Here is a 26,418-nt window from a genome sequence, read left to right on the forward strand (position 1 = left end):
ACTATAACACACAGTAACGGTCTTATTATGTCAGTGTCACCAGGAGAGAGAAAGAATATCCACATGGTGGGAAGCTCACTGGTCAGTAGAATACCGTGGTATAAAATGCATTTAATGCAATTCTGACACGCATCCTCCTGTTTTACTTTTGTATACTCTTCCTTAAGACTTATAAGGTTATAGAGAAGAGTAAAGTTTATATATAGTTTGTTTATTCTGCCAACAATAATTAATGTTTTTATACACCAACATTTTTCTAACATGCTTATTTATAATTTCTCTACCAGGGCTCCCCAATATATACATTATAGTATCCATGAGTTCACACGCATTCTCATGACTTTAGAGATCTCTTTTTAAAAATTCTGGATATGATCACACTCCAAAATAGGTGACAATAATCAGCATTTTCCTCACTATATTTACTTTATTTGGAGGCTCTTTTTTTTATACATTTTAGACAATCTATATGGAGTGTAGTATAACTTATTATTGATAAAATATTGTGTAATTCGAAATGGTGGAACAAATGAAAGAAATGGGATACTTCTGGCAATATCCTGCCACCTCTCCATTCCAAATGTTCCTAATTCCTCCTCCAACTAACTATATATGGGTCTTAGAATTTTTTATTTAAGAGTCTACCCTAAATGAAGGTCATTATCCCCTGTTTTATACCATTACATGTTTTCAAAAATGTATTAACAGGACAATTTCCCACAACATTTTCCACATCTATTGCATGCATCAGCTGGTAAAATCTAAACATATCCTTATTCTGTAAACCAAGCCCTTCATTCAAACTCACCCAACTTGTTACACCTTCTCTTGTTAATACCTGTCACATTATACTAATACCCATTTTGTTCCAAAACCATACTCAATCAAAAATGAGTAATCCCTCAATCCTATATTCTTCGACTAAGGAGTCTTAAAGGGGTTGGCCACTTTACCTCATGTTTTTTGTGTATGTAAGTAAGTTTCATGTGTATGTAAGTAAGTGTGTGGAACAGGATATTAGGTGATTCAATTAACTTCTGCACCACTATATTGATACGTAAATTAAAATAAAAAGGAAAAATTCTTATTCCTCATCAGCCAATATTCCTGACCATAAAATGATCGCTGATGGATGGCCATGTGATCTACACACAAGGGTTATCTACAATAATCCTTTTAGATAAAATACCCTCTATGAAGCCTTTACATGATTCTCATAGAACAAAGTGTGACACAGTACCTCTATTTATCTCTAAAAATTCCTTCAGTCCTTTAATCATTAAATCCTTATTTACCCTTATCAGGTGTAACACCCAGCATTAAAGCAATTCTAACATGTAGTGGTATATTGTACATTCACACGAGTACATTTACACAAACCTATGTAGGGCGTATATATATACGACCGATGTATATATGGCATATATACGTCCCCCATACACTTCTATGGGCTCACAGCGCCGTACGGTAGCGGTACGGTGCAGCACACTTGCGGCACCATACCGTTCCGTAGCCCGTAGAAATATAGGACAACAGCGCCAGTGTAGATTTCTACCCAAAACAATAATCTATATATGAAAACTATTTAATCTTATCCCCCCTGAGACCTTTTCTGGACTATCAAAAAATGGGTTACCCCATCATAAATAATTCTCCCTTTAGCAGGATAAATAACAGAATATTCATTCCCATTTTTTAAAACAGGTTTTTATAATACCCTAAAAATGTGTTCTTTTCTTTAGTGCCTCTGTTGGATAGTCAGGAAAAACGTAACCTTAATTATTGTTCTATTTCACACCCTGGTTTAAGTAATATTACTTTGTTCCTACCGGATAAGAACCTGATTAACATTGTGGGGGGAAATTTTGTGGTCTTGGCGTCCCTGGGACCTGTAAGCCTCTCTATGTAAAAGGTTTCAGAAATTTTTGGGGGTTCTTACAATTCACTGAACTAATTGGAAAAAAATCCTACTGTATCATTTCCACCCTCCAAATGTTGAGTTGAATTGTTCTCCACACATAACTTATTTATATACCGTATAAACTCGAGTATAAGCCAACCCAAGTATAAGCCGAGACCCCTAATTTCAACACAAAAACTGGGAAAAACTATTGACTCGAGTATAAGCTGAGGGTGGGAAATGCATTGGTCACAGCCTCCTGGTATATAGCCAGCAAGACCCCTGTAGTGTATAGCCTTCTAGCCCCCTGTAGTATACAGCCTGCCCAGCCTCTGTAGTATATAGCCTGCCCAGTCTGTCTCCGATGCTCCGGTGCTGCCTCGAGTCCTTCGGTCCTCTTCGGATTCTTCCAAAGAGGAGCGGAAAAACCTGAAGAGGATCCAAAGGACCCGAGGCAGCACCAGAGCGTCTAATCAAGCATAGGACCTACAGGTGACGTCGGAAAGGTGAGTTTTGATTATATTTTTTCTTGTCTCGAGTATAAGCCTAGTTAGGGTTTTTGAGAACAAATTTTGTGCTGAAAAACTAGGCTTATACTCGAGTATATATGGTACTTATCAATTCTTCTATTCTTTTGCTTGCTCTACCCCATCAGATATATAGTTCTCTCGGGGGTACCTCCTCTTGTATTTCCTTTATGGCCCTTACGCTTGTTAGCCATCTTACTAAGGAATACACCCTCACCAGATATCTTAATATTCACCAACAAAGACCACTCTAAAGTCCATAAAATTCATTATTTCAGGCTATCATTGTCAAAACAAATGCTAGCTTAGACATTTCAAAATAGTAATACATTGATGAATTAGTATATTTCTTACAGGACATTTTAAGGTAAGCTATCTTTACTAATCACTAATTGATGACTTAACTAATCATCAATAGTTGCTATAAATTCAGTTAGTAAGTAATTATACTCCTTTAACATAGAACATTAATATAGATTCCCTGCTATGTTTTAGCTGTACAGTGGATGGAAATAGGGTGAATGGGGTCAGAGCTTACAAGATTAATCATTGAATCATGTGTCAACATGATGTGTCTCGAGAACAGGCTCCTCAGGGGAATTTGGAGCATCACACCAACCTACCAAAGAAAAAAAACAATACAAAATACTTGGCTATGATAATTAGGTATCCAAATCACATTTGCACAAAAATGTGCTTGTTAAATCGGGCGCTTGTAAAAGAAAGTGCCTTACCTGCTGCTGGTTAATTTTGTGTTTGCCTCCTGCAGGGGTTTCCACATTAAACGGGTGACACGGTGGCTGAGTGAGTAGCACTTCTCCCTTGCAGTGCTGGGGTCCTGGGTTTGAATCCAACCCAGGTCAACATCTGCAAAGAGTTTGTATGTTCTCTCTGTGATTGCGGGGGTTTCCTCCAGGTACTTTGGTTTCCTCCCACACTCCAAAACACACTGTTAGGTTGTTTAGATTGTTAACCCAATGGGGACAGGGACCAATTTGGCATGCTTTGTGCAGTGCTGCATAATCTGTGAGCGCTATATAAATAAAGAATTATTATTAAATGTGCCATGGAACTCTTAAGAGTCAGTGGTAGTCATCTGTTGTCTATTCATAGGTTTGTGTACACATTAACATCTCACTTTCTATTTTTTATGATACTTCTGAATATATGAAAGTAAAAGTTAAGATTTAGAATCACCATTGGTACCTAGAAGGTGATTAAGGTGATTAGAGCTGGGGGACAATATATCCCAACTATATTTATAACATTCTTACATGTTGACAATCAGTAGAAATAGCTTGCACAAAAAAGTCACCTCTGCACGTTTTGCCCACTATAAGCCCTTATTATTAGAGTGGTAAAGCTGCACTAGAGAAATGTCCTTAGTCTGTTCTGCTTCATGTTTCTAGGTAGCCACATGGGTGGCTATTGATCCCTGCTGGTTGGACTTTAGTGGTTAATTCCAATCATATTCTTGACATAAAAATAATTTTATAAACAGATGGAATATATGACATGCCATTATTATTTGCCCCATATATGACACTTAAAGCTGAGGTTTTTTTTACCTTTACATTTATTTAATATTTCTATAGACTATGGTGTATCATTAAATTGATAACTGCAAATATACCAACAGCCTGTGCATTATGAAGAAAAGAACTGGTGTGAAGAACAGTATTCTGGAGGCTGCTATACAGCTTATTTTCCACCAGGAATCCTGACTCAGTATGGAAGGTATGTTTTAACCCCTTAAGGAAAAGCGTTTTTTCGTTCAATTTTCATATATGTGAGGCGCGATATGCTTGACGCGGCCAGCGAGAGTTCCGGACAATGGGTGGGACATGAATAGGTGATGACTACAGGGGGGGCGAGCCAAGGGGTGTAAAAATTACAGAGAGGGGCGGCATTAGTCTTTTGAAAATCATACACATAGGAGCAGTTTCTCGAGGGTGGGGGGAACTACTACACACAGCACATATCTGAATTAATAGATATGTTATCTTTTGTTCTGTAAAACAAATTTTTCATACAAAAAATGTTTAGTAGTATATTTGCAATGCTCTATGGGGACAGGGGGATGTGTTAAAAATAGGTCTCCTGGTGACAGGTTCCCGTTAACCCTAGTTTGATCATTTTTACATATACTGCGATACTACTGGTATTGGTATATGGCAGTTTTACACAGTATTCATTACAATGAGCCATTGGCTCATTGTAACAAAACTGCAGATGCCTTGCAGCCTTGGATCTGACAGAGACCAAAGGCTGTCATGGCACCCGATCGCTGCTTCCCGAAGAGGTCATGGGGAGCGATGATCGGAACAATGATGCTGGCAGCTTCAGAAGGATGGTGGGTATTAGAGCTGGGTGTTTGCAGCAATATGCAGCAATCCCCACCTCAGTATGAGCCTCAGAGCTTCAGAGCCTCTGCTCCGTACATGTACAGCACAGAGCGTGAAGGGTTTAAACTATTGTCAGAAAAAAACAATTTAAAGCACTGTGCTCTATCATATCTACCTATGAATAAGGCATTGGTGCAACATGATCTTTGACAAAGTACAATCTGGTTCAGACAAGGCCAAATTATACTACTCTTTTATTCTCCTTCTTTATCTGTCCTCTACCTCAGATATTGTCGACCATTCTCTCCTGCTAAAACGTTATCATTAGAGATGGGCGGATCGATTCTAACGACGTGGAATTTGTTTAGAATTTCAGGAAAACCTCAGTTCTGTACGAATCCGATTTACAGTGATTCGTGGGAACAAATTTTTTTCCCCTTTGTTAGCAAAATGGCCATGAACACAACATGTTACATGGGGCAGAGAACTCTGCGAAGAAGAAAGGAACACCCTCGATCACATGTGCAGACATGTAAGCCAATCAGCGACCGGTAGGCTCATGTGATGTCACAGCCCTATAAAAACAGACGGCCATTTGCAATCCCGGCATTTCACACTGCATGTGATGTCTCTAGCGTCTAGCTGCTTGTACTCAGTAGCTGCTGGAGTGATTTTTGCTCAAAGTGCATGGTGTCCATTTTGGGGGTTCTGTATACCCCCAATTTCAATTCTTTTTTGTTGCTAAAGTTGATATCAAGAAATCTGTGTCAAATCAACAAGGTTGCTGGAGTGATTTTTTTCTCACAGTCCAAGGTGTCAGTTTTTGGGGTTCTGTATTCCCCAAATTTCAATTCTTTTTTGTTGCTAAAGTTGATATTAAGAAATCCGTGTCAAATCAACATAGTGCCCTCTTTGATGTTATAGTGGGATCTTGGCCCTCAGCTCAGTCCTTTCGAGCTGGCACAGATGTTACCTTGTCAGGCTGAATTCCTGCTTCATTTATTTGGTGAAGTTGGCCTATGTAAGTGCCCATGGACTTGAAGAGTGAAGCGATTCTAAGAGCGGTGGCGGTCATGTGCATGTCATACTAAAACACAGCATTGTTTGAAGACCAAACCATGCTCTCTATGCATATTTGAGTACGGCACAAGGTTCTACAGGCTCTCTACAGAATCTAAACATATACTATAATAATTGCGTTAGGACAATTCTGTAGGACACCATTTTTTCTTATCTTTAGTTGGAATAAGTTGGATATCTTTTTGAGGTATTTTCTTTAATAAAAATGGAAGAATAATGAATAAATGGAAGAATGTCAAGTTTCTTAGTACACATTTGGTACCATTTAGGATATTATTAAGGATACTGTCCATGTAACAAGTATTTCAGAAATATTCCTTTTTTTCTGCATGATATTTTAAGGGTTCTTCGGCAACCGTTTGGCCGAATCTTCTTTGCTGGCACTGAGACAGCCACTGAGTGGAGTGGATACCTTGAAGGCGCAATCCAGGCAGGAGAAAGAGCTGCCAGAGAGGTAAGTTTTCTTATTCCTTCAGGGATAATGAATGCTTGTATAGATAATAGTACAGACTGAGATGTTCACTGAGAAACCAATTACTTTCCAATACTAAAAGAGTTCTGTTATCAATATATATTTAATTATAAGTCTTTACTTCTCTAAGGCTAACTTTACACCTTATTTTTTTTTATACCTCAGTGTATACTTCAAGAGGGCTCCTGGGGTATACCCTGTGTGTACCCACAGACATATAGTGGCAGACAGAGGCACAGTTTTGGCTCCGTCTTCCAAGTACACGTTGTATACTGTGCAAAGCACAGGATGGAAATATGCACCCTCCCCCTGATCTAATAGTCAGGGAGGTTCTTCAGTGATGTCACTGTCCATATAAGGAGACACACTCGGGAGACACACTGGACATTGTCAGCAGCCAGTCACAGGTTCAAGTTTCCAGATAGAAAATTGGCATTCTTTGGGGATCCCTGGTGGATAGATTCCCCAGGCACTAAACTTCCCCCAGGCATTACATCACGTAATGTATTAAGTTCAGTTTTCATCCCTATTGTTTTATTAAGCTGTTATTTTTTGCATTTGGGTCCATAGTCTATGCAAAGTGTCCTGTCAGCCTGATATATGACGAGTGGTGGCAACTAAAATTCACTCACATTCTGAAGGGGGAAAAAGAGCTCTGAGTGGACGGTCCAGCATGACTTGACAGGCCTCCTTCCTGAACCTAAATCCATGATCCTGACAAGCCGCGTTATGATTTTTATTATTATCTAAGACTTTGCCGTGTAACCTATCATATAAATTATGTTTTAGGTCTTATTTGAATTGGGAAAAATTTCTGAAAATGATATATGGATGCCAGAACCACAATCATTGGTAAGAGCTCAATTGTAATTCTGAATTGTTCATCACTTTTTTTAGCAGCACTTGCACTTCTGTTTTCCTTAGTGATTGCAGGCAATTTTAGCTTTTTTACCCTTAATTGTGTGAACACAGAGTAATAATATGAAAATTTAAAAAATGAACAAGCGAAATAACAGTAATGTTCATTGTAACTACCATATCACAATGAACAATGAACCCTTATCACCCACTGAACAGGAAAAACACTGTTCTTATTTAATGTAATTTTTTATACAACTCTTAGTTGTTCATTTAGTGAAGTAAAATCTTGAACTTAATATTTATGTACATACAGTAATACAATTGCACACAAGATTTTTGCACTAGGAGAAAACTGTTGCAGAGTATAGGTGGTCGGACCTGTAGACTTTATTTCCGATGAACAAGTGCCGAGGGGAACCTAGTAATTCTGGGATGTTGTGTGCAGGGTGTACCAATGATTAAGACTGGCTTACAATGATAATCTCCCCTATTATATTCACTAGCGAACTTCTTCAGAAGTCTGTAATTTGATGTCAATATTTTATAACACATTTAACAGCTTTAGATAAAACTGCTTCTGCCTGGATATATTGTGGAAATAATTACAAGTAAAATCTCATGTGATGTGTAGATGTGATTGGAAAAAGTCATTTTTAAAGGGTACAGGTTAAAGGGTAGTGAGGATTTTAGGTGAAAATCTGCAACAAATGCACTGCTTGTCTGTTAACAAGTGGTTGGTTTTTATTAGTAAATATTTAAGTAATTTCACATACACAGGGATAATTTCCCATGCCCCGAGACCACTTTATTATGCCCCCAAATCCAGGTCTGACCACAAGTCTAATGAACCATGCTTACAGCATTATAGATATTTGTTTTGTAGTCGGTCAGACCATTTAACCTGTGCTTGCACTGGGCCCCCATTACTAATGACCTGCTAAATCTTGTCTGATCCCCTGCCAGTTGTACCTGGTCTAGTATGTTGTCACCTCAACATGTGATTCCTGCAGCCAATTTCAAGACGACAGGCTTCAGTGGCTTTAGAAAAAATATGTGCCACAGCTAATTATGGCCCTCAGGGTTTATTTGTCCACATCCACAATTTGGGTATTTTGGTAAGCTCAAATGTTTCCATGTAAGCAATTCCCTATATGTAAACAGAGCTACTTTAATGTATATTTTATATTACTTAAAGTTATCTATATTAAACTTGTTTCTTGTTTGCTTATGTTATTGTAGGATATTCCAGCCTTTCCAATTACTACTACATTTTGGGAAAGAAACTTGCCATCTGTGGGTGGTTTACTGACACTTGTTGGATTTTCAGCATTTGTAACCTCTACTGTGGTTTTAGGTCTAACAGTTTACAAGAAAGGACTTCTAATTCCCAAATAAAAGTAGACTCTGCTTTATTCCAAATATTTTATTCTAGTTAAAAATTGTAGGATGGGAAATAACTCAAGTTCTCAATATCTTGTTTTACAACTGAATGGTTTAATTTGTGTTTTAACAATCCTCATTAATTTAATTCTAATTTTCTGTGATTGTAATGTTATGTCAGTGTTATATATCTTGTACCCCATGTCCAGATTCTTTCATTTTTTTATCTTAGTTTTTTTTCTTTGGTGTTTTATTACAATTTTGTATCAAAACTTGTCAAAACTGGTAAAGCAAATTGTATGTATATATTTTGTAAGGTTTCAACAACAAACCTTTCTTTATTAACATTACAAAGTGTCTTTATAGTGAACTATACAGAATTGACCCCAGTTTGCAAGTTTGCTAAAACGTCATTGTTTCTTTATAAAAAATAATACAATCAGGAAATTTCATATAGAAAACATGGTTTCAGTTATCCCATAATTCTACTGAAATTTACAGGTGAATCCACGCTACCATAAAACTTTAGCCTAAAAGTACATATTTACCTCAAAATATTTTATTTCTCAAAAGGTACCTCTTTACATGTCTCCGAAATACTGTACTGTATGTATAAAGAACAATATTTTCTACATGTTTAATTTATCTATTATACATCTGTGTCATTTACTAGTATATTTACTGTTATAGCCCAGAAAGCATTGGCCCAAGTATATTAAGGGTCACTCAGTATTTAACTCAGTTACCAGATATGTTGTTGTGTGAATTATGCATTATGAACACAATAGAAAATTGATCATGTGCAGTAATAAATTCTTCTGGAAAAAAAATTAGTTTGAAGTGAAAGGAATGTTTAAACTAATCCTGCAAAAAGTTGAAATAAAACAATCAGTGAAACAAGGGCTATGCATTGCCCGTGGTTGGCACTACTCCTATTGTTATTTTGATAATTTTCACTGAGAAAAAAAGGTAAACACAATAATTGACAACTTCGGTCACGGTGGCATCCAGGCGAAAAAACAAGATAAGCAGCATTTACCATCTAGATGTCTTCTTTATTAATCACAGTGTCTGGTTGTATCCCCTCTGCACCACATATGTGATTAATGAAGAATCTTTTGGATGGTGAGTGCCACCTATTTTGTTTCTTTTGTCTGGATTTCAAAAGTTGGAATTTGTAAATTGCATCTTTGTAAATCTTATGCAAACTGTAAGGCACATATCACTAGTCTCACAAAATCTCCAAATACGAACATACATGTGGGTCACTGCCCTTATGTTCCAGGACAGTATTTGATCATATACTTTAGGGTACCGTGATCTACTTGGTTTGAGAATAAAAAGCTTTGGTCAGTCTAGGACTGTCCCACCAGAAAATCTTCTGGTGGGCTCCAGGTTCTAAGAGTCTATGATGGGCCCCGAAAATCTTCATTTGGAAGTGATAATTTGATATTATGATTTATTTCATACAGGATGATTACTATATAATAGATTATGAGAGCTTGTTGATGATATTTTTAAAGAAATGTTATAGTTGAAAGTTGGCCCACAAGATCACCAAATCTGGTAGGCTCAACATTTGCCAGTCCAACATAGCCTTTGAGTAACACAAAGAACTTAGAAAATAAAGTCCTGTAGGAGCATGCCTATGAGCACTTCTACTTTGAGGCTGCTGGGAGAGTTAGTCATAGACTACTACTGACAAAAATAGAGCTCAAAATTACCATCTGGTAATAGAAATATCTGCATGCCTGCACTGCAGTATGATCAGAAAAATTTGTGCCATAACTGCAATCAAACTGCTCACACAAAGCTTCATGCTAAGAATAAATAAGTTTGGGATAGGGAACAAGCACTGTTTCCAATAAGCTCATAGCATGAAAATCCATTACACTTAATAAAGTTCTATGATCATCTTAAAACCAGTCCAACAGAGCTATGAGGGTTTAAGGCTAAATTGGGATTAAGGCTAAATCGGGCCACATCAGATTCATTTATAATATTTCAAAATACGGTAATATTTAATTGATGCAGAAATCCAATTTCATTAAAACCTTTCTTTAGTTGAAGAGGTTATTAAAAAATAATTTGAGATATATATGTGAGTATAGTTGCTTAGACATTGTATATTATAAAGCCTGAGTAGTTCATTAAATCTTCACATTCTCAAAAAAGCTTAAATGGTCATTTACTTTTCATCAAAATTTGCACAAATCAAAAGTAAAAGTGAATAAAAAAACCTTTGGATTATATGCTGTCAGAACAGGGTGCTTCTTTCTCCACTTCTTTTACCATTTATTTTCTTGTTTTCTTCTTTCCTGTCTGCTCTTCATAGTGGCACTATGCAGGAAGCAGGAGGAACACCGAGTTACAGGACCACCAGGATCAATCATTGTAAACCAAGCACACTGACATACTGGTGTGTACCCCCTGTGGCAGGGTCCCCTATTCTTTTATCTTCTTATGCCTTGGTTTTTCCCAAAAAGACTTTTAAAATTATGCAAATGAGCCTGAGGGCTCCAAGCTCAATAGCTGTTAATGGAGCATGGAGCCCCTCAGACTCATTTGCATAATTGTTAAAGCCTTTTTTTTTTTTAAACAAGGGCATAGGAACCTTCAAGAAGAGTGGATCCTGCCATGGGGGGTACACACTAGTGTGTAGGTTTACAATGCTTGATACTGCTGGTAGATGTCATTTAAAGCAGCTAGGTCTCCACCCTCCAGCTCTGTGAGACTTTTAAACTACATACAGACTGTAGAGGGGAAAACTGCAAGAAAATGAGTTGCATATGACCAGATATTGTTTTATTTCTCATGTACAAACACTATACTACTGATTTCTGTAGTTGTTGATATGTGAGGTAAACCTTAAAAATCATTCTCATTTGTATTTTTATAGAATGTATAAATGTGGTTGGCTTGTGTATCCCTAACTTAGAACAATCACCATGATAAATAGTGAATCAACTTAGCTTTTACTTCCACAGGATAAAAAATGTAAAATGAAAACGTATCATGAAGTAAACAATCAAAATCTGTATTGAGACAAACCAAACAACAACAGACAATATCAGATGAAAACATCAGGTGAAATTTATTACCGCTACTGTAATTTTTTGGCACAGAAGCAGGAGGAGAATAATCGCAAATTCTTGCGCAGATTAAAATTGTATGTACGCCACCTCCATGCCATGTGGGTTGGTGTAGGGGCAGAGGTGGCTGGTATAAGGGGCGGGCACTTTCCAGCCCCATGCCTGCATTCTTTTGTAAAACCAGCAAACTTTCAAAGTTTTGCTTACCAGCCGCGCCACCAGCCAGATGCATCAAGAGGCCTAAGCTTCTTAATGTATCCAGTGTGACAAGGGGGAGCATGGCTGCTATGATAAATCTCCCCCATCTTGTCTATACAATCCCTATATTGACAATAAGTACTATGGGGAAAAATATTTTTTATTCCAAGGATTCCATGGATGATGTTATCATAAAGCAAACAAACACTGCCACAAATGGGCCTTACCCATTGCAGCTATGTGCCACGTCCTAACTTGTCCAAACTTGGATGAAGGTGTCTTCGCTTTTTACAATTATCAATATTCAGAGAGAAAGTGTAAAGTAAGAACGATAGAATGTGGAGAGTGAAGAGATAATCAGGTAATCTGCTATGCTGGAACAATTTCTAGAGAGAGAACTATGGGACAATAATTCCTGTCCCTACTGTACCCTAAATCCCCAGAAGTTCCTACTAATCCCTGCAACAACTCACTTTGGACCCGCAGCCTAAATCGCTGTGTGTCCAACTGCAAGTTTGGCCTGTGTATCTGGCCCTGATGATCACCTATTAAAGGAAATCTACCAAGGAAAATGGATTATAAACCAAGTACATTTATCTACTGGTGTGTGCTCCCTTTATCAGGATATGTTCTTTTTAACTTCTTATGCCCTTGATTTTTTAGAAAATATTATTTTAAAATGATGCAAATGAGCCTAAAGGGCTACAGGCTCCATTAACTTCTATGGAGCGTGGAGCCCCCAGGCTCATTTGCATATTTTTTAAAACCTTTTTCCGTAATTGAAAAGGCATAGAAAGCTAAAAAAAAGAGTGGATCCTGACAAAGGGGAAACACACCAGCATACAATTAACAATTGTGGGTCGCGTAAAAACATGAATGTGGGCTTATCAGGGGATCCAAACAAATCAGACTTAACCACCCATTGATAAATGGAGTGTCCTGCTCCAGACATATAGGGGATGATGAAATATGGTGTAAGATGCGGGCTTAGAGTGTCTGAAGACTAAGACACTCAGGCCACTACTGAACCAGTAAGTCATTTATGTTATATTCTACTGATAACATTGCCTTGGATGGAATTTTATTTTACTATTGGCCTCAGGTAATGCAAAAATAAGAAAGAACAGCTGTCCTTACCTCCATTCCAGTGCAACTCCTACCATCACCCATAGCCTCTTTCATCCAATAAACAATTCACATTAAAGCAGAATATTTATTCCATAAATGTTTTCAGAAACTAAGTATATAAAACTTTCAACTGTACAAAATGTACAGTTATGCAAGACAGATCATTGTGAGGCAAGCAATGTTTTATTCACCCCTCCTGACCTTTGTCGAGCTAGATCTAAAGTAGACCTGAAGCATGAAAAGGAGGAATGTCTACAACAGATGTTATTTGACTCAAAATTATTATTTTTGAATAATTGTACATTTTGTACAGTTAAGGGTTTTGCATGAAAAAGGCTAAATTCTGAATACACTATCTTATGAATAATTATGGTGTGTGCCAAGTTAATATGGGCCAGTCACTGTGTTATTGACTACTGATAATGACGACTGTTATAACATACTTTTATGGTAGAACATTTGGAACCCAATTGAACTTTTAGAGTTTTTCATAGAATTGGGCCTGAACGTTTCCGCAAAACAAAGATAATTAAAATAGTGGAAATCCAATTATCCTCGAACATATATTGGGCTTGTTTTGTCCATAAATGTATAGAATGACCATATAATTCCAATATTACACAAAGCATTTGTTGTGTTGGCCATTACAAATGTCAACATTTGTATTCATTTCTTTTTAATTACCTCAACAAATTCCTGACTAATGTGCTTTAAAAGATAGTTAGAACTTATGTGATGCTCTGGTAAATCTATTCATGTTTGTGTGTAAGTAATTTATTGTATCAATGTTATAAGTTAGAAATATTTAAATGAGAAAACTTTGTGATAGAATATTCAAATATTTAAATGCCATATTGGATATAGAGTGTTTTATGAAGATTGTGTTTAACCCCTTAAGGACGGAGGGTTTTCCGGCTCATTTCTCACTCTCCAACTTCAAAAATCCATAACTTTTTCATTTTTACGTGTACAGACCTGTGTGAGGGCTTATTTTGTGCGTAACAAATTTTACTTTCCCGTAATGTTATTTATTTTAACATGCCGTGTACTGCGAAGCTGAAAAAAAATTCCAAATGTGGAAAAATTGAAAAAAAACCGCACGTGCGTCACGTTCTTGTGGGCTCAGTTTTTACGACTTTCACTCTTCGCTCGAAATAACACGCCTACTTTATTCTTTGGTTCGGTGGGATCGCGGTGATACCAAATTTATATAGGTTTTATTGTGTTTTAATACATTTTCAAAAATTAAACGAATGTGTACAAAAAAGAAAAAAAAATTTTTGCCATCTTCTGACGCTAATAACTTTTTCATACTTTGGCGCACGGAAATGTGTGAGGGGTCATTTTTTGCGAAATGAGGCGACGTTTTCATTGCTACCATTTTGAGGTCTGTGCGACATTTTGATCATTTTTTATTTCATTTTTTATGTTATGTAAAAAGGTGTAAAAGTCGCATTTCGGACATTTGGGCGCCATTTCCCGCCTCGGAGGTCACCGCCGGCCGTAACCGTTTTTATATTTTGATAGATCGGGCATTTTGGGACGCGGCGATACCTAATATGTTTGTGATTTTTACTGTTTGTTATGTTTTATATCCGTTCTAGGGAAAGGGGGGTGATTTGAACTTTTAATATTTTATTAATTTTTTTTATTTTTTAAACTTTTTTTTTTCTTTTTTTTTTCACTATTTTTTAGACCATCTAGGGTACATTAACCCTAGATGATCAGATCGCTCCTACCATATACTGCAATACTACAGTATTGCAATATATGGCGTTTTTGCAGGTCTTACATTACAATGAGCCACTGGCTCATTGTAACGAACCTGCATAAACCAGGTAGCCTCGTGTCAAGAGAAGACCCGAGGCTACCATGGTAACCGATCGCCGCCCCCCGATGACGTTCGGGGGCGTGGCGATCGAAAAAAAGATGGCGGCGCCCGCGCGCCGCCGTCTTTTAAACGCCGCCCGCGACTTTGCGGGCGGCGTTTAGAGGGTTAATAGCCGCGATCGGTGCAAGCACCGACCGCGGTTATTAGCGGTGGGGGTTTTGTGCAAAATGCAAAAACCCCCACCTCTGTATGAAGAGGACTCAGCCCGTGAGCCCTCTTCATACATCCCTTATACCTCTGCGCCGTAGAGCTACGGCGCAGAGCGTTAAGGGGTTAATGTAATATAATTACATTTTATTTACCATACTCTGGTAATGGATACCAGTAGCTACAGTATGTTCTGAAGACTTCAAGTCACACTGACAGGATTTTTTTTTAGGAGGAACATACAGAGTTGTTGGGGGTCATGGGAGAAACAGCACGGTCATTGATTATTTGTAGTGAAATAATATTTTAGAAAATATTAATTTCATACATTTTTGTGGACTTCAAGGTTTTAGAAGAGTAATTTTAATATTTACCAACATCCCTTTTTAGACATCAGCCACCAATCTGTGCTGACTGGGATCAGGAGTAACACTGCTATGGGCTGTACAAGGCGGCACAGTATGACTATATGATGACATATTTTCTTTAAAGGGAACCTGTCACCAGGAGACCCATTTTTAGCACTCCATCAGCGCCCACAGAGCATAGTAAATACACTGCAGAGTTTTTGTATAAAAAATAGGTTTTACAGAAAAAAAGATATGTTATATAGTACCTTTCAATACCATGTGCTCTGTGATTAGGCACAAGGCACTTGGAAATGGCTATATAGGAGCAGTCCCCCCACCCTAGGGAAACCACTCCTCCATGTGTCCTTTTCAAACATATGAAAACACTGATAATTTGGCTTAGCAACGCCCCCTGCTCCTCTACAAACACTCCTGAGAGATGGAAGTTATTCATTTATTAGAGAAGGACACAAGGAGGAGCAGTTTCCCTAGGGTGGGGGGAAACTGCTCCTCTATGGCCACTCCCAGGTGCCTGGTGCCTAGTCACACAGCACATGGTAATTAAAGGTACAATATAACATATCTTTTTTTCTGTAAAACCTATTTTGTATACAAAAACTCTTTGGCAGTGTATGAACTATGCTCTATGGGGACTTGCTATGGGGAGTGCTAAAAATGGGTCTTCTGGTTACAGGTTCCCTTTAAAAAAGGTATCTGTCATGAAGATCCCACCCCCATCACCCAGACCACTGCCTGTCAGTAAAGGGTCCACAATAATCTTGTTATGTACATTTGGCATAATGAAGAAAACAAACATTGTATTCAGAATTATAAGAGTTGAGAAGAGACACATCAACCCCAGTCCTACTGCTTCTTCTTGTTCATGAATGTGACAGCCTCAACACAAAGTCCAACTCTGGGCACTTTCACTCTGAATACTCATGATGATTCTGGAAGTGGCCCCCCATTACCCCAAGGATAGTCAAATGTTGAACAGATAGCTGTAGTATATGTGATATGCCTTCTAAAGCATCCAGATATGCAGATTATATTATTTTCCTTGTAATGCAGTAGATTGTGCCTTAAATGGATTGTGTTTTCTTCAAGTGCCTCTGTGGCAGTGTGATGAGCTAAATTGTGAAACTATATTGTTGGAATAGCTATTTCTGGTTTTGAGAACTGAACAAATATAATCTCAAAATAAAAATATAGTTTAACACGTGTGTCTTTTATGCTCAGTACAATCCTGTGATTAATTTAGCAAATCACATAAATGTTAGGATGTTCTCACAGCTGTCCAGCATTCTGCTCTGTTAAGGAACAGAACTCGGGGAATAATGGAAGATACAAAAGTGTGACATAATGCTAACCAACAAAGACCAAAATATCTTACCATAATAGGTTCTGATCGTCCTCAGGTCAGGTGTCCATGTAAACAACAGAAAGGCCTATTTAATTTTACATTTTGATACTATAACATAGACTTCCACGTGGAGAACCAGTGTTTAGGCTATTATAACAGTTAAACAGTCCATCTGTTACAGGATCCTTCACCTCCATCGTACCATTGATAATACTTGGGTTTTTTGATACAATAAATGTCATCTGTTATTAATTATTTTATTTGTTTATTTAATCCCTACACTTCTGTCTTGGACTGCAAAAAAATTAAACATGGCTTGTCACTCATTAGGTGGTTTGTGTTTCCATTCTCTAGAGACTGTGCTAAATTCTCCATATTCTAGAGACTGTTATACATGGAAATTCCTGGGATCAGCGTTCCCTGAGATACAATTATATACAATTTTCACTCAAACCACCCATCCACTTAAGTGTCTCCATAATCAAAGTCACTTTAATGACTCTTTATATTAGAAATGCCTTTGCTATACAATTTTATCAAATACATTAGTTTTAAGTAATAACTAAGAAATTTAATCTTTGAGAAGTGTTTATTTTTTTGTATTCTTCTAAAAGATAACAGAGCCAATTAGTAATGGAAACATGATAAAAGGTGTAACCTTATGATTGAATCGATGACCTTCTGATCACCTGGCTTATTTTGTTTCCATTACGCTCTTCTATAACGGAAGAGCATACTGGATAATTTTGGAGGCAAAAAAGATGAAACATCAGTTCATTAATGTGGTGATATATTATGGAGAAATGTAACAAAAAATCTTACTGAATAGTCTACAGGGGTTTATTATGTTTTTCTACAAAAAGCTTACACTTCCACATTTTAAATGGTTTTGCTAAAGTTCTGTTCACACAATGCAGCAGAATGTAACCATTTTTCTAAAGAAACTGTTAAAATAAGAGAAATATATAAGATCATATTTATTGTTTATTACAGTACAGTAGATCAACCTGCAAATACTTCAGATAATATACTAATACCAAATGCTGAACTAGCACATGTTGTGGTAAATACATATCATCTATAAAAATTACATTTAAAGCTCAAATGACCCTTCTTGATGGCTGTTATTCCAGCAGCAGCTGTTGCAAAGAAAGCTGTGTAGCCTACAAGTCTGAGTAAACCTTGAGTAGAGGGCAAATTTCTCTCCAAAAATGTTGTTGCAATTGGCAAGGCTGGTACATCCTAGGTGGGAGAAAAAACATTAGAAGATTAATGATATATAGGTCCAGTGGTGAAATAGGTGTATCCTTAAACAAATAGCACTTGGCTATTAACAGAACTGGCTACTGATTTCCCTTGATAAAGAATCAGCTGCCCTCTCTTGGAGCCTACTCTCTGGGAATTTAGCAAGTGCAGATGGCATTGGATATAATAAAAGGGTCTGGCCTCGTAGTTTATCCAGCACATATAATATGCTATAACCTGCACCCGGTACTGCACTGATAAGCGAGGCCCACTCCGCACCCTTCCCTTCCTAGTTGGCATGGAGATGGTACAAATTGGAGGGGAAATTCCTGAGCATGTGCAAGTTTTCTACCCCAATAGCAGTTTTCTGACATTTGATCCCTTCCCCATTGTCTTTAGGATCTTTAAAATACACATTTCAGATACCAACAGCCCTGCCATCTTATGCACTGGAATTGTTATGTTCACAGTTTTGACAACATATTTTTCACTTTTCTGGACATAAACTTTACATATCCAGATAATCGGCTAGCTTAGAGTTCAAATTACTTGGTTAGTATAATATATATAGACAAGGAAAATCCCGGCACTTCGAGGTAGGTGAAAATCAAATATTCTTCTTTTATTTAACAAGACATCGTAAATCAAGTATAACACGCAAGGAAAACGTGTTTTTTCGGCTCCACCTGAGCCTTCATCAGCTGGCGTCTTCCTGAACAGTGGTGTTTCTTAAGCAGATGAGCGTCCAATGAATGCACTGCTACCGGAACACATCATCATTCTGCTGCGTCATCAATCATGTGATCACATCACGTGATCTAACATTAACCATGTGACCGATCATGTCACGTGATCAGATTAAATGAAAAACAAACACTAGCGGATGCTATCGTCTTGCAGGGAGATGCAATCGGACAAAACATAAGGTATGTACATAATAATGGAACATTCATGTAAACATTCATGTAAACATTCATGTAAACATTCATGTAAACATAATAACCATTTTGGACATTATTGTTTTTCAGCATAGTTTAAATCATGTTTTATATTCAAAAAACAATTTAAATACCAAATTCTCAAAATCGCTACATTGTAACATCAATTGTTAGGAGAATTAGTGACGTTGATCTCCTATCTGGAGACAAAGTAAATTTTTCACAGATGTTAGTATAAGGAAAAAAAAGGGGGTTAGTATTAAGAATAGAAAAATAATGGGTTTTTTTTCTATACCATGTCTTCTCTCCCATTGTCAGGTGTACTCATGGGTTCTGTGTCTGTAAAAAGATAATGAAAGGGTCAGACTAGAGTTGGCCAACTTCATAGTCCCTATTTAAACCATGCGGTTCCAATGTTTTCAGTTCATGTATCCAAAAGGCTTCTTTTCGTAGTAACAATTTGGTGACATCTCCCCCCCGTCTAGGTGGATCTACTTTGTCAATAACTTGAAATTTCAATTGTGGTAATGAATGGTTGTATTTTTTAAAATGTGAAGGTATTGGTAATAGGAGATTTTCTCTCCTAATGGTCGATTTATGTTGACCGATGCGGTCTCCTATACGCTGGCGGGTTTCCCCAACGTATAGGAGGCCACAAGGGCATTTGATGATGTATATTACATCTCTAGAATTACAAGTGAAAAAATCTTTAATTTTGTATGTACGTCCTGAATGGGGGTGAAAGAAGAGGTCACCTTTGTTAACATTATTACATTGTTGACAGCTTAAACAAGGGAAAGTGCCATGTTTCTTTGTTGCTAATAAAGTTTGTCGTGCTGTTTTTTTATCACTACCCAAGTCAGCTCTGACAAGTTTATTCCGCAATGTGGGTAATTTCTTGTTACAGATTAGGGGAGGTTCTTGGAACTCTGGTATATGTGGGTATATTTCTTTTATCAGATGCCAGTGTTTCCTGATGATTCTATCTATTTTGTACATTAGGGGGTGAAAATGTCTCACAAGAGGTAGTCGGGGTTTAGATATCTCTCTAGTTCTAATATCACTTATTTGTTTTGATTCCTCCAATATTTTTGTAGGGTATCCCCTCTGTATAAATCTATTTTTCATCTCTTCTGTTCTAATTTGTTTTAACATGGGGTCTGAGACTATTCGGTCAACTCGCTGAAATTGAGACTTTGGGATTGACCTCTTAACTGAAAGGGGATGAGCACTGTCGAAGTGTAAGAGGCTGTTCCGGTCTGTTTCTTTTCTGTAAATGTCGGAAAGTAACGTGCCGTCTTCCTGTTTAATGATTTTGGTGTCTAGAAAGCTTACTTCTTGTTGACTGTATGTCATGGTGAATTTTAATTCCTCCCATATTGAATTTAAGTCATTCAGGAAGCTCAAGAGGATGTCGAGTGGCCCCTCCCATATGCAGAAAATATCGTCTATGAAACGCCTCCAAACCTTTATATGTCTCTCAAATAAAGGGTTGCAATAGACAAATTGATTCTCAAAGAAGGCCATAAACGAATTTGCATATGGGGGGGCCACATTCGACCCCATGGCCGTACCACGTTTTTGTAAATAAAAGTCATCCTGGAACATAAAAAAATTATTGTACAAAGTAAGTTTTAGGCTTTCCAATATAAATGTTTTTTGTTCAGTACTATATTCACTATTTTGGAGGATCCATTCAACAGCCTGTATCCCTTTATCATGCTCTATAGATGTATATAAACTTGTAACATCGATCGTGACCAACCAAGTCTCAGATGAGATATTATTAATGTCTCGTACAATTCTCAGGAAATCTCCTGTATCTAACAAAAAAGAAGGCATTTTCTTAGTTAAAGGAGTCAGCAATTTCTCCAGTGTGATTGCTAATGGAGAGAGTAGTGATTCCATGGAGGACACAATAGGTCTCCCAGGTGGGTTATGTAGAGTTTTATGTATCTTAGGCAATACATAAAAAACTGGAATTATTGGTGACTCCTTATGTAAAAACTTTGCAAGTTTATCATCAATCACCTTGTCACATTTATTTCTTACTATCAGATCTTCAATTTTCCTTTTAATCTCTACTGTAGGATTTCTTGATAACTTCTCATAGGTTACACCATCAGAGAGGTGGCGTCGGATTTCATTCTTGTAAGCGGTTTTATCCATTATTACAATGGATCCGCCCTTATCGGCCGGTTTTATTATTATATTATCTTTATGTAATAAATCATCCAATGCCTTTCTCTCTGATGGGGAGAGATTTTGATTAACATGATAAGTACCTTTTTTAATCTCGATAATTTCTTTTTCTATATCTCTATTAACAAGTTGTACAAAGGTCTCAATCGGGTGGTGTAATTTTGGTGGATTATAACGACTTTTAATAGAGAGGCCCAGTTCAGACAACTTAAACATCTAATGTGTCTCAGTAATGTCCTCTATTTGCCTAGGAGTCGGCTCTGATGAAAAATGTGTTTTTAATCGAATATTACGAAAAAATCTCTGAAGATCAATGTCCAGATTGAAAGTGTCCAAAGTCTCTACTGGACTAAAAGAGAGTCCCTTTTGAAGATCTGATAGTAAGAAATAAATGTGACAAGGTGATTGATGATAAACTTGCAAAGTTTTTACATAAGGAGTCACCAATAATTCCAGTTTTTTATGTATTGCCTAAGATACATAAAACTCTACATAACCCACCTGGGAGACCTATTGTGTCCTCCATGGAATCACTACTCTCTCCATTAGCAATCACACTGGAGAAATTGCTGACTCCTTTAACTAAGAAAATGCCTTCTTTTTTGTTAGATACAGGAGATTTCCTGAGAATTGTACGAGACATTAATAATATCTCATCTGAGACTTGGTTGGTCACGATCGATGTTACAAGTTTATATACATCTATAGAGCATGATAAAGGGATACAGGCTGTTGAATGGATCCTCCAAAATAGTGAATATAGTACTGAACAAAAAACATTTATATTGGAAAGCCTAAAACTTACTTTGTACAATAATTTTTTTATGTTCCAGGATGACTTTTATTTACAAAAACGTGGTACGGCCATGGGGTCGAATGTGGCCCCCCCATATGCAAATTCATTTATGGCCTTCTTTGAGAATCAATTTGTCTATTGCAACCCTTTATTTGAGAGACATATAAAGGTTTGGAGGCGTTTCATAGACGATATTTTCTGCATATGGGAGGGGCCACTCGACATCCTCTTGAGCTTCCTGAATGACTTAAATTCAATATGGGAGGAATTAAAATTCACCATGACATACAGTCAACAAGAAGTAAGCTTTCTAGACACCAAAATCATTAAACAGGAAGACGGCACGTTACTTTCCGACATTTACAGAAAAGAAACAGACCGGAACAGCCTCTTACACTTCGACAGTGCTCATCCCCTTTCAGTTAAGAGGTCAATCCCAAAGTCTCAATTTCAGCGAGTTGACCGAATAGTCTCAGACCCCATGTTAAAACAAATTAGAACAGAAGAGATGAAAAATAGATTTATACAGAGGGGATACCCTACAAAAATATTGGAGGAATCAAAACAAATAAGTGATATTAGAACTAGAGAGATATCTAAACCCCGACTACCTCTTGTGAGACATTTTCACCCCCTAATGTACAAAATAGATAGAATCATCAGGAAACACTGGCATCTGATAAAAGAAATATACCCACATATACCAGAGTTCCAAGAACCTCCCCTAATCTGTAACAAGAAATTACCCACATTGCGGAATAAACTTGTCAGAGCTGACTTGGGTAGTGATAAAAAAACAGCACGACAAACTTTATTAGCAACAAAGAAACATGGCACTTTCCCTTGTTTAAGCTGTCAACAATGTAATAATGTTAACAAAGGTGACCTCTTCTTTCACCCCCATTCAGGACGTACATACAAAATTAAAGATTTTTTCACTTGTAATTCTAGAGATGTAATATACATCATCAAATGCCCTTGTGGCCTCCTATACGTTGGGGAAACCCGCCAGCGTATAGGAGACCGCATCGGTCAACATAAATCGACCATTAGGAGAGAAAATCTCCTATTACCAATACCTTCACATTTTAAAAAATACAACCATTCATTACCACAATTGAAATTTCAAGTTATTGACAAAGTAGATCCACCTAGACGGGGGGGAGATGTCACCAAATTGTTACTACGAAAAGAAGCCTTTTGGATACATGAACTGAAAACATTGGAACCGCATGGTTTAAATAGGGACTATGAAGTTGGCCAACTCTAGTCTGACCCTTTCATTATCTTTTTACAGACACAGAACCCATGAGTACACCTGACAATGGGAGAGAAGACATGGTATAGAAAAAAAACCCATTATTTTTCTATTCTTAATACTAACCCCCTTTTTTTTCCTTATACTAACATCTGTGAAAAATTTACTTTGTCTCCAGATAGGAGATCAACGTCACTAATTCTCCTAACAATTGATGTTACAATGTAGCGATTTTGAGAATTTGGTATTTAAATTGTTTTTTGAATATAAAACATGATTTAAACTATGCTGAAAAACAATAATGTCCAAAATGGTTATTATGTTTACATGAATGTTTACATGAATGTTTACATGAATGTTCCATTATTATGTACATACCTTATGTTTTGTCCGATTGCATCTCCCTGCAAGACGATAGCATCCGCTAGTGTTTGTTTTTCATTTAATCTGATCACGTGACATGATCACATGGTCGGTCACATGGTTAATGTTAGATCACGTGATGTGATCACATGATTGATGACGCAGCAGAATGATGATGTGTTCCGGTAGCAGTGCATTCATTGGACGCTCATCTGCTTAAGAAACACCACTGTTCAGGAAGACGCCAGCTGATGAAGGCTCAGGTGGAGCCGAAAAAACGCGTTTTCCTTGCGTGTTATACTTGATTTACGATGTCTTGTTAAATAAAAGAAGAATATTTGATTTTCACCTACCTCGAAGTGCCGGGATTTTCCTTGTCTATTTATAAGCACCATTTGTCCACGAGCACGAGGCGCAGGTGACTGAGTGCCGAACCATCACAACTAAACATAGTATAATATATATGTTAATAAAATAAAATATATTTAAAATAATATAAAAAAAATTATTACTGGTTGTTTTAGCATCAATCAATACCACAGCAAGTGCCCGCTCTATTTATGTAGACATTTCATAACTAAAGGACATTCATTCTCAAGTGAAGATATGCCATTAAACAACATCTCTTAGTGCAGATCATAATTTCCTTCTATCTTTCATAAAAATATTTTATGCACATTTTACTTATGGATTGCTGAAAAGAAAATCTGTTTAATCAGATGAATCTGTTAGATCAGCTGGTTTCCACAATTCACTGATTTGCAAATCTGTGCTAAAAGAACTGTGAAATACATTTGCACAAAAGTATAGGCAAATAGGGGAGCAGTGTCTGATCCCAGGATGTCCAACTGCAGCTCCCAGTGATGAGGAAAAAGATGGCTTCTAGGTGCCCCTAAGGATTTAAGTGGTATCTGGGTTTCTTACTTTTTCTCATGATCACTAGTAGGATGGACTTTTAACAATCACACAAATCTCCATCCTTTTTATAGGAGGTGAGTGCATATGGTAGGAAACCCTTTTTAAGCCTCCTGAATTCCCAGGTAAAATGTGTAATACCTCAATAAGCCACAATGTAAATATTTTCTTCACACTTTCTCAGATTTTCCAAATTATTTTCACAAACTCACTTATCTCTCACCACACTAACCTCCTAAGCCGTCAACCATGACCTTCTTTTGTAATATATACATTGCCTGGAGGTGTTTTTAGCATATTTCTAGGTTGCGGCATGAATGAAAAATCATCTTTTATTCTTTTGTACGATGCAGTCAGGCAGTCAGGTAACTCCGTCTCCTGCAGTCAGGTTACTCTGCATTTAGTTTGTTCTGCCCACTCCATGCATCTGACATCCCAGCCCTGCCTCCTAATTGTGGCGTCATTCTATGGCATTCTGTGTCAATCTGGAGATCTAGGAGACAGGGCTGGGATGCATGTTCACAGCTATTGCATTCTCAGGACTACTATAAAGTAATATCTAAAAGATAACTATTACTATAAAAAATGTTTTAATAACAGTTATGTTGTAGTTTTAGCCGTCACAAGCAAAAGGCACTTTTGTTTTTCGTTTTGGCCCAAAAATTATAACCCAACCACACTCACTTGACATGGATACTTTTTGGTGATATATATTGTACTGCATCAAGTTAGACAGAAAAGGATTGTATGAAGAAATCAATAGCACATAAAAAATAAATGAGTTTTTTTCTATCCTGTTGTAACATTGATTAAACACTCTCTACAACATAAAAAAATGTGTTAAATCACGTTGTCCGCATTTCATAGTTGAACTGGTCTCTGAGAATATATCCATGGGGCAGATTTATGTTTTCTCCAATGAAGATAAATAACCATTGCCAACCGCTGCTTGTAGAGAGCAAACCTCTTTAAAATTGTGATAAATTTCTTGGTATACAGGACATTTTATGATGAGACTTGACTGTAGCCATTATCAATTTATCTATCATCTTTATGTTGTCACCCAAAGTCATATAAATGCTTGGTTTGTTTATTTTCTCTTGTTACACTTACCGTGGACTCTGGCTCCGATACCCAGATCTGGTCTTCCCCAATAAGCCCCATCCTGCACATGACCTGTAAGAACATGATTCATGAAACTGATATTCGGTAGCCTTATCAACCAATAGGGATATACTTTGGGTAAACTATACTCAACATGTTTTTACGTAAATCAAAATTATATCTGACATAAAGGTAAACTAATTAAGAAATCAATATAAAGCTCCTGTAAAGGCCATAAATAACAGGAGGACTGTGAGTTAACCCTAAATGTGGCCTGGAGGGGATGTAATTTATTGGTAAACTAGGGTCAAACTTGACTGAAGATAATAGCACCCTTTATGAAGAATAGAAAGCTGATGAGTGTAACACAACTACAGGGTTGTATCACCAATTGATTACAATGGTTGTTAATTGTATTGCATAAAATCGTAGATTTTGTATCTTTGCATTACACATGGGGAGATATCAAACGTTTGAAAGGGGTTGTCCGGACTTTGCAAATTATATAACAGTCTGAGGGGAGGGGGGCACGCTTTGCAAAACTATTTAACCGGTCTGGGGGGGAGGGGGCTGTAAAAACTAAAAAAAGGTTATGCTTAGCTCCTATATCACTCCTGTTGTCCCGCACAGCTGTTTGTATACAATACACATAATGATTTCACTTCACCTCTCTGGCTGCCCTTTCTCCAGCTTCTATTGCACCTTCCATGTATCCACTCCATACTGTAGCCGTTTCTGTCCCAGCAAAGTAAAGCCTTCCAACAGGTTTCCGAATTACACTGTAGGAACATATGACAAGTATCTAGGGTTTAGATCCCCACTTTTTTGAGGTTTTTTTCAATATAAGCTTGCAGATAAAATAG

The 26,418-nt window shown here is 37.2% G+C and overlaps 2 protein-coding genes across 2 annotated transcripts in view; one reads left to right on the forward strand and one right to left on the reverse strand.

Moving 5' to 3' along the window:
- Positions 1 to 10,815, forward strand: part of LOC140119109 (amine oxidase [flavin-containing]-like) — a 73,776-nt gene extending 62,961 nt beyond the window's left edge. Inside the window, exons 12-15 of the mRNA XM_072137770.1 lie at positions 4,067 to 4,164; positions 6,195 to 6,306; positions 7,114 to 7,176; positions 8,425 to 10,815. Coding sequence (XP_071993871.1) covers positions 4,067 to 4,164; positions 6,195 to 6,306; positions 7,114 to 7,176; positions 8,425 to 8,580 — 429 coding nt within the window. The 3' untranslated portion in view covers positions 8,581 to 10,815. The remainder of the gene's footprint in view (positions 1 to 4,066; positions 4,165 to 6,194; positions 6,307 to 7,113; positions 7,177 to 8,424) is intronic.
- Positions 10,816 to 17,550: 6,735 nt separating this feature from the next.
- LOC140119110 (amine oxidase [flavin-containing] B-like) overlaps positions 17,551 to 26,418 on the reverse strand; it is a 53,933-nt gene continuing 45,065 nt past the window's right edge. Inside the window, exons 13-15 of the mRNA XM_072137771.1 lie at positions 26,223 to 26,334; positions 25,565 to 25,627; positions 17,551 to 17,976 (exon numbers count right to left, since the gene is read on the reverse strand). Of these exons, the coding sequence (XP_071993872.1) occupies positions 17,809 to 17,976; positions 25,565 to 25,627; positions 26,223 to 26,334 (343 nt within the window). The 3' untranslated portion in view covers positions 17,551 to 17,808. The remainder of the gene's footprint in view (positions 17,977 to 25,564; positions 25,628 to 26,222; positions 26,335 to 26,418) is intronic.

Source organism: Engystomops pustulosus, chromosome 2 (assembly GCF_040894005.1).
Source record: "Engystomops pustulosus chromosome 2, aEngPut4.maternal, whole genome shotgun sequence".
In the NCBI taxonomy this organism is placed as follows: domain Eukaryota; kingdom Metazoa; phylum Chordata; class Amphibia; order Anura; family Leptodactylidae; genus Engystomops; species Engystomops pustulosus.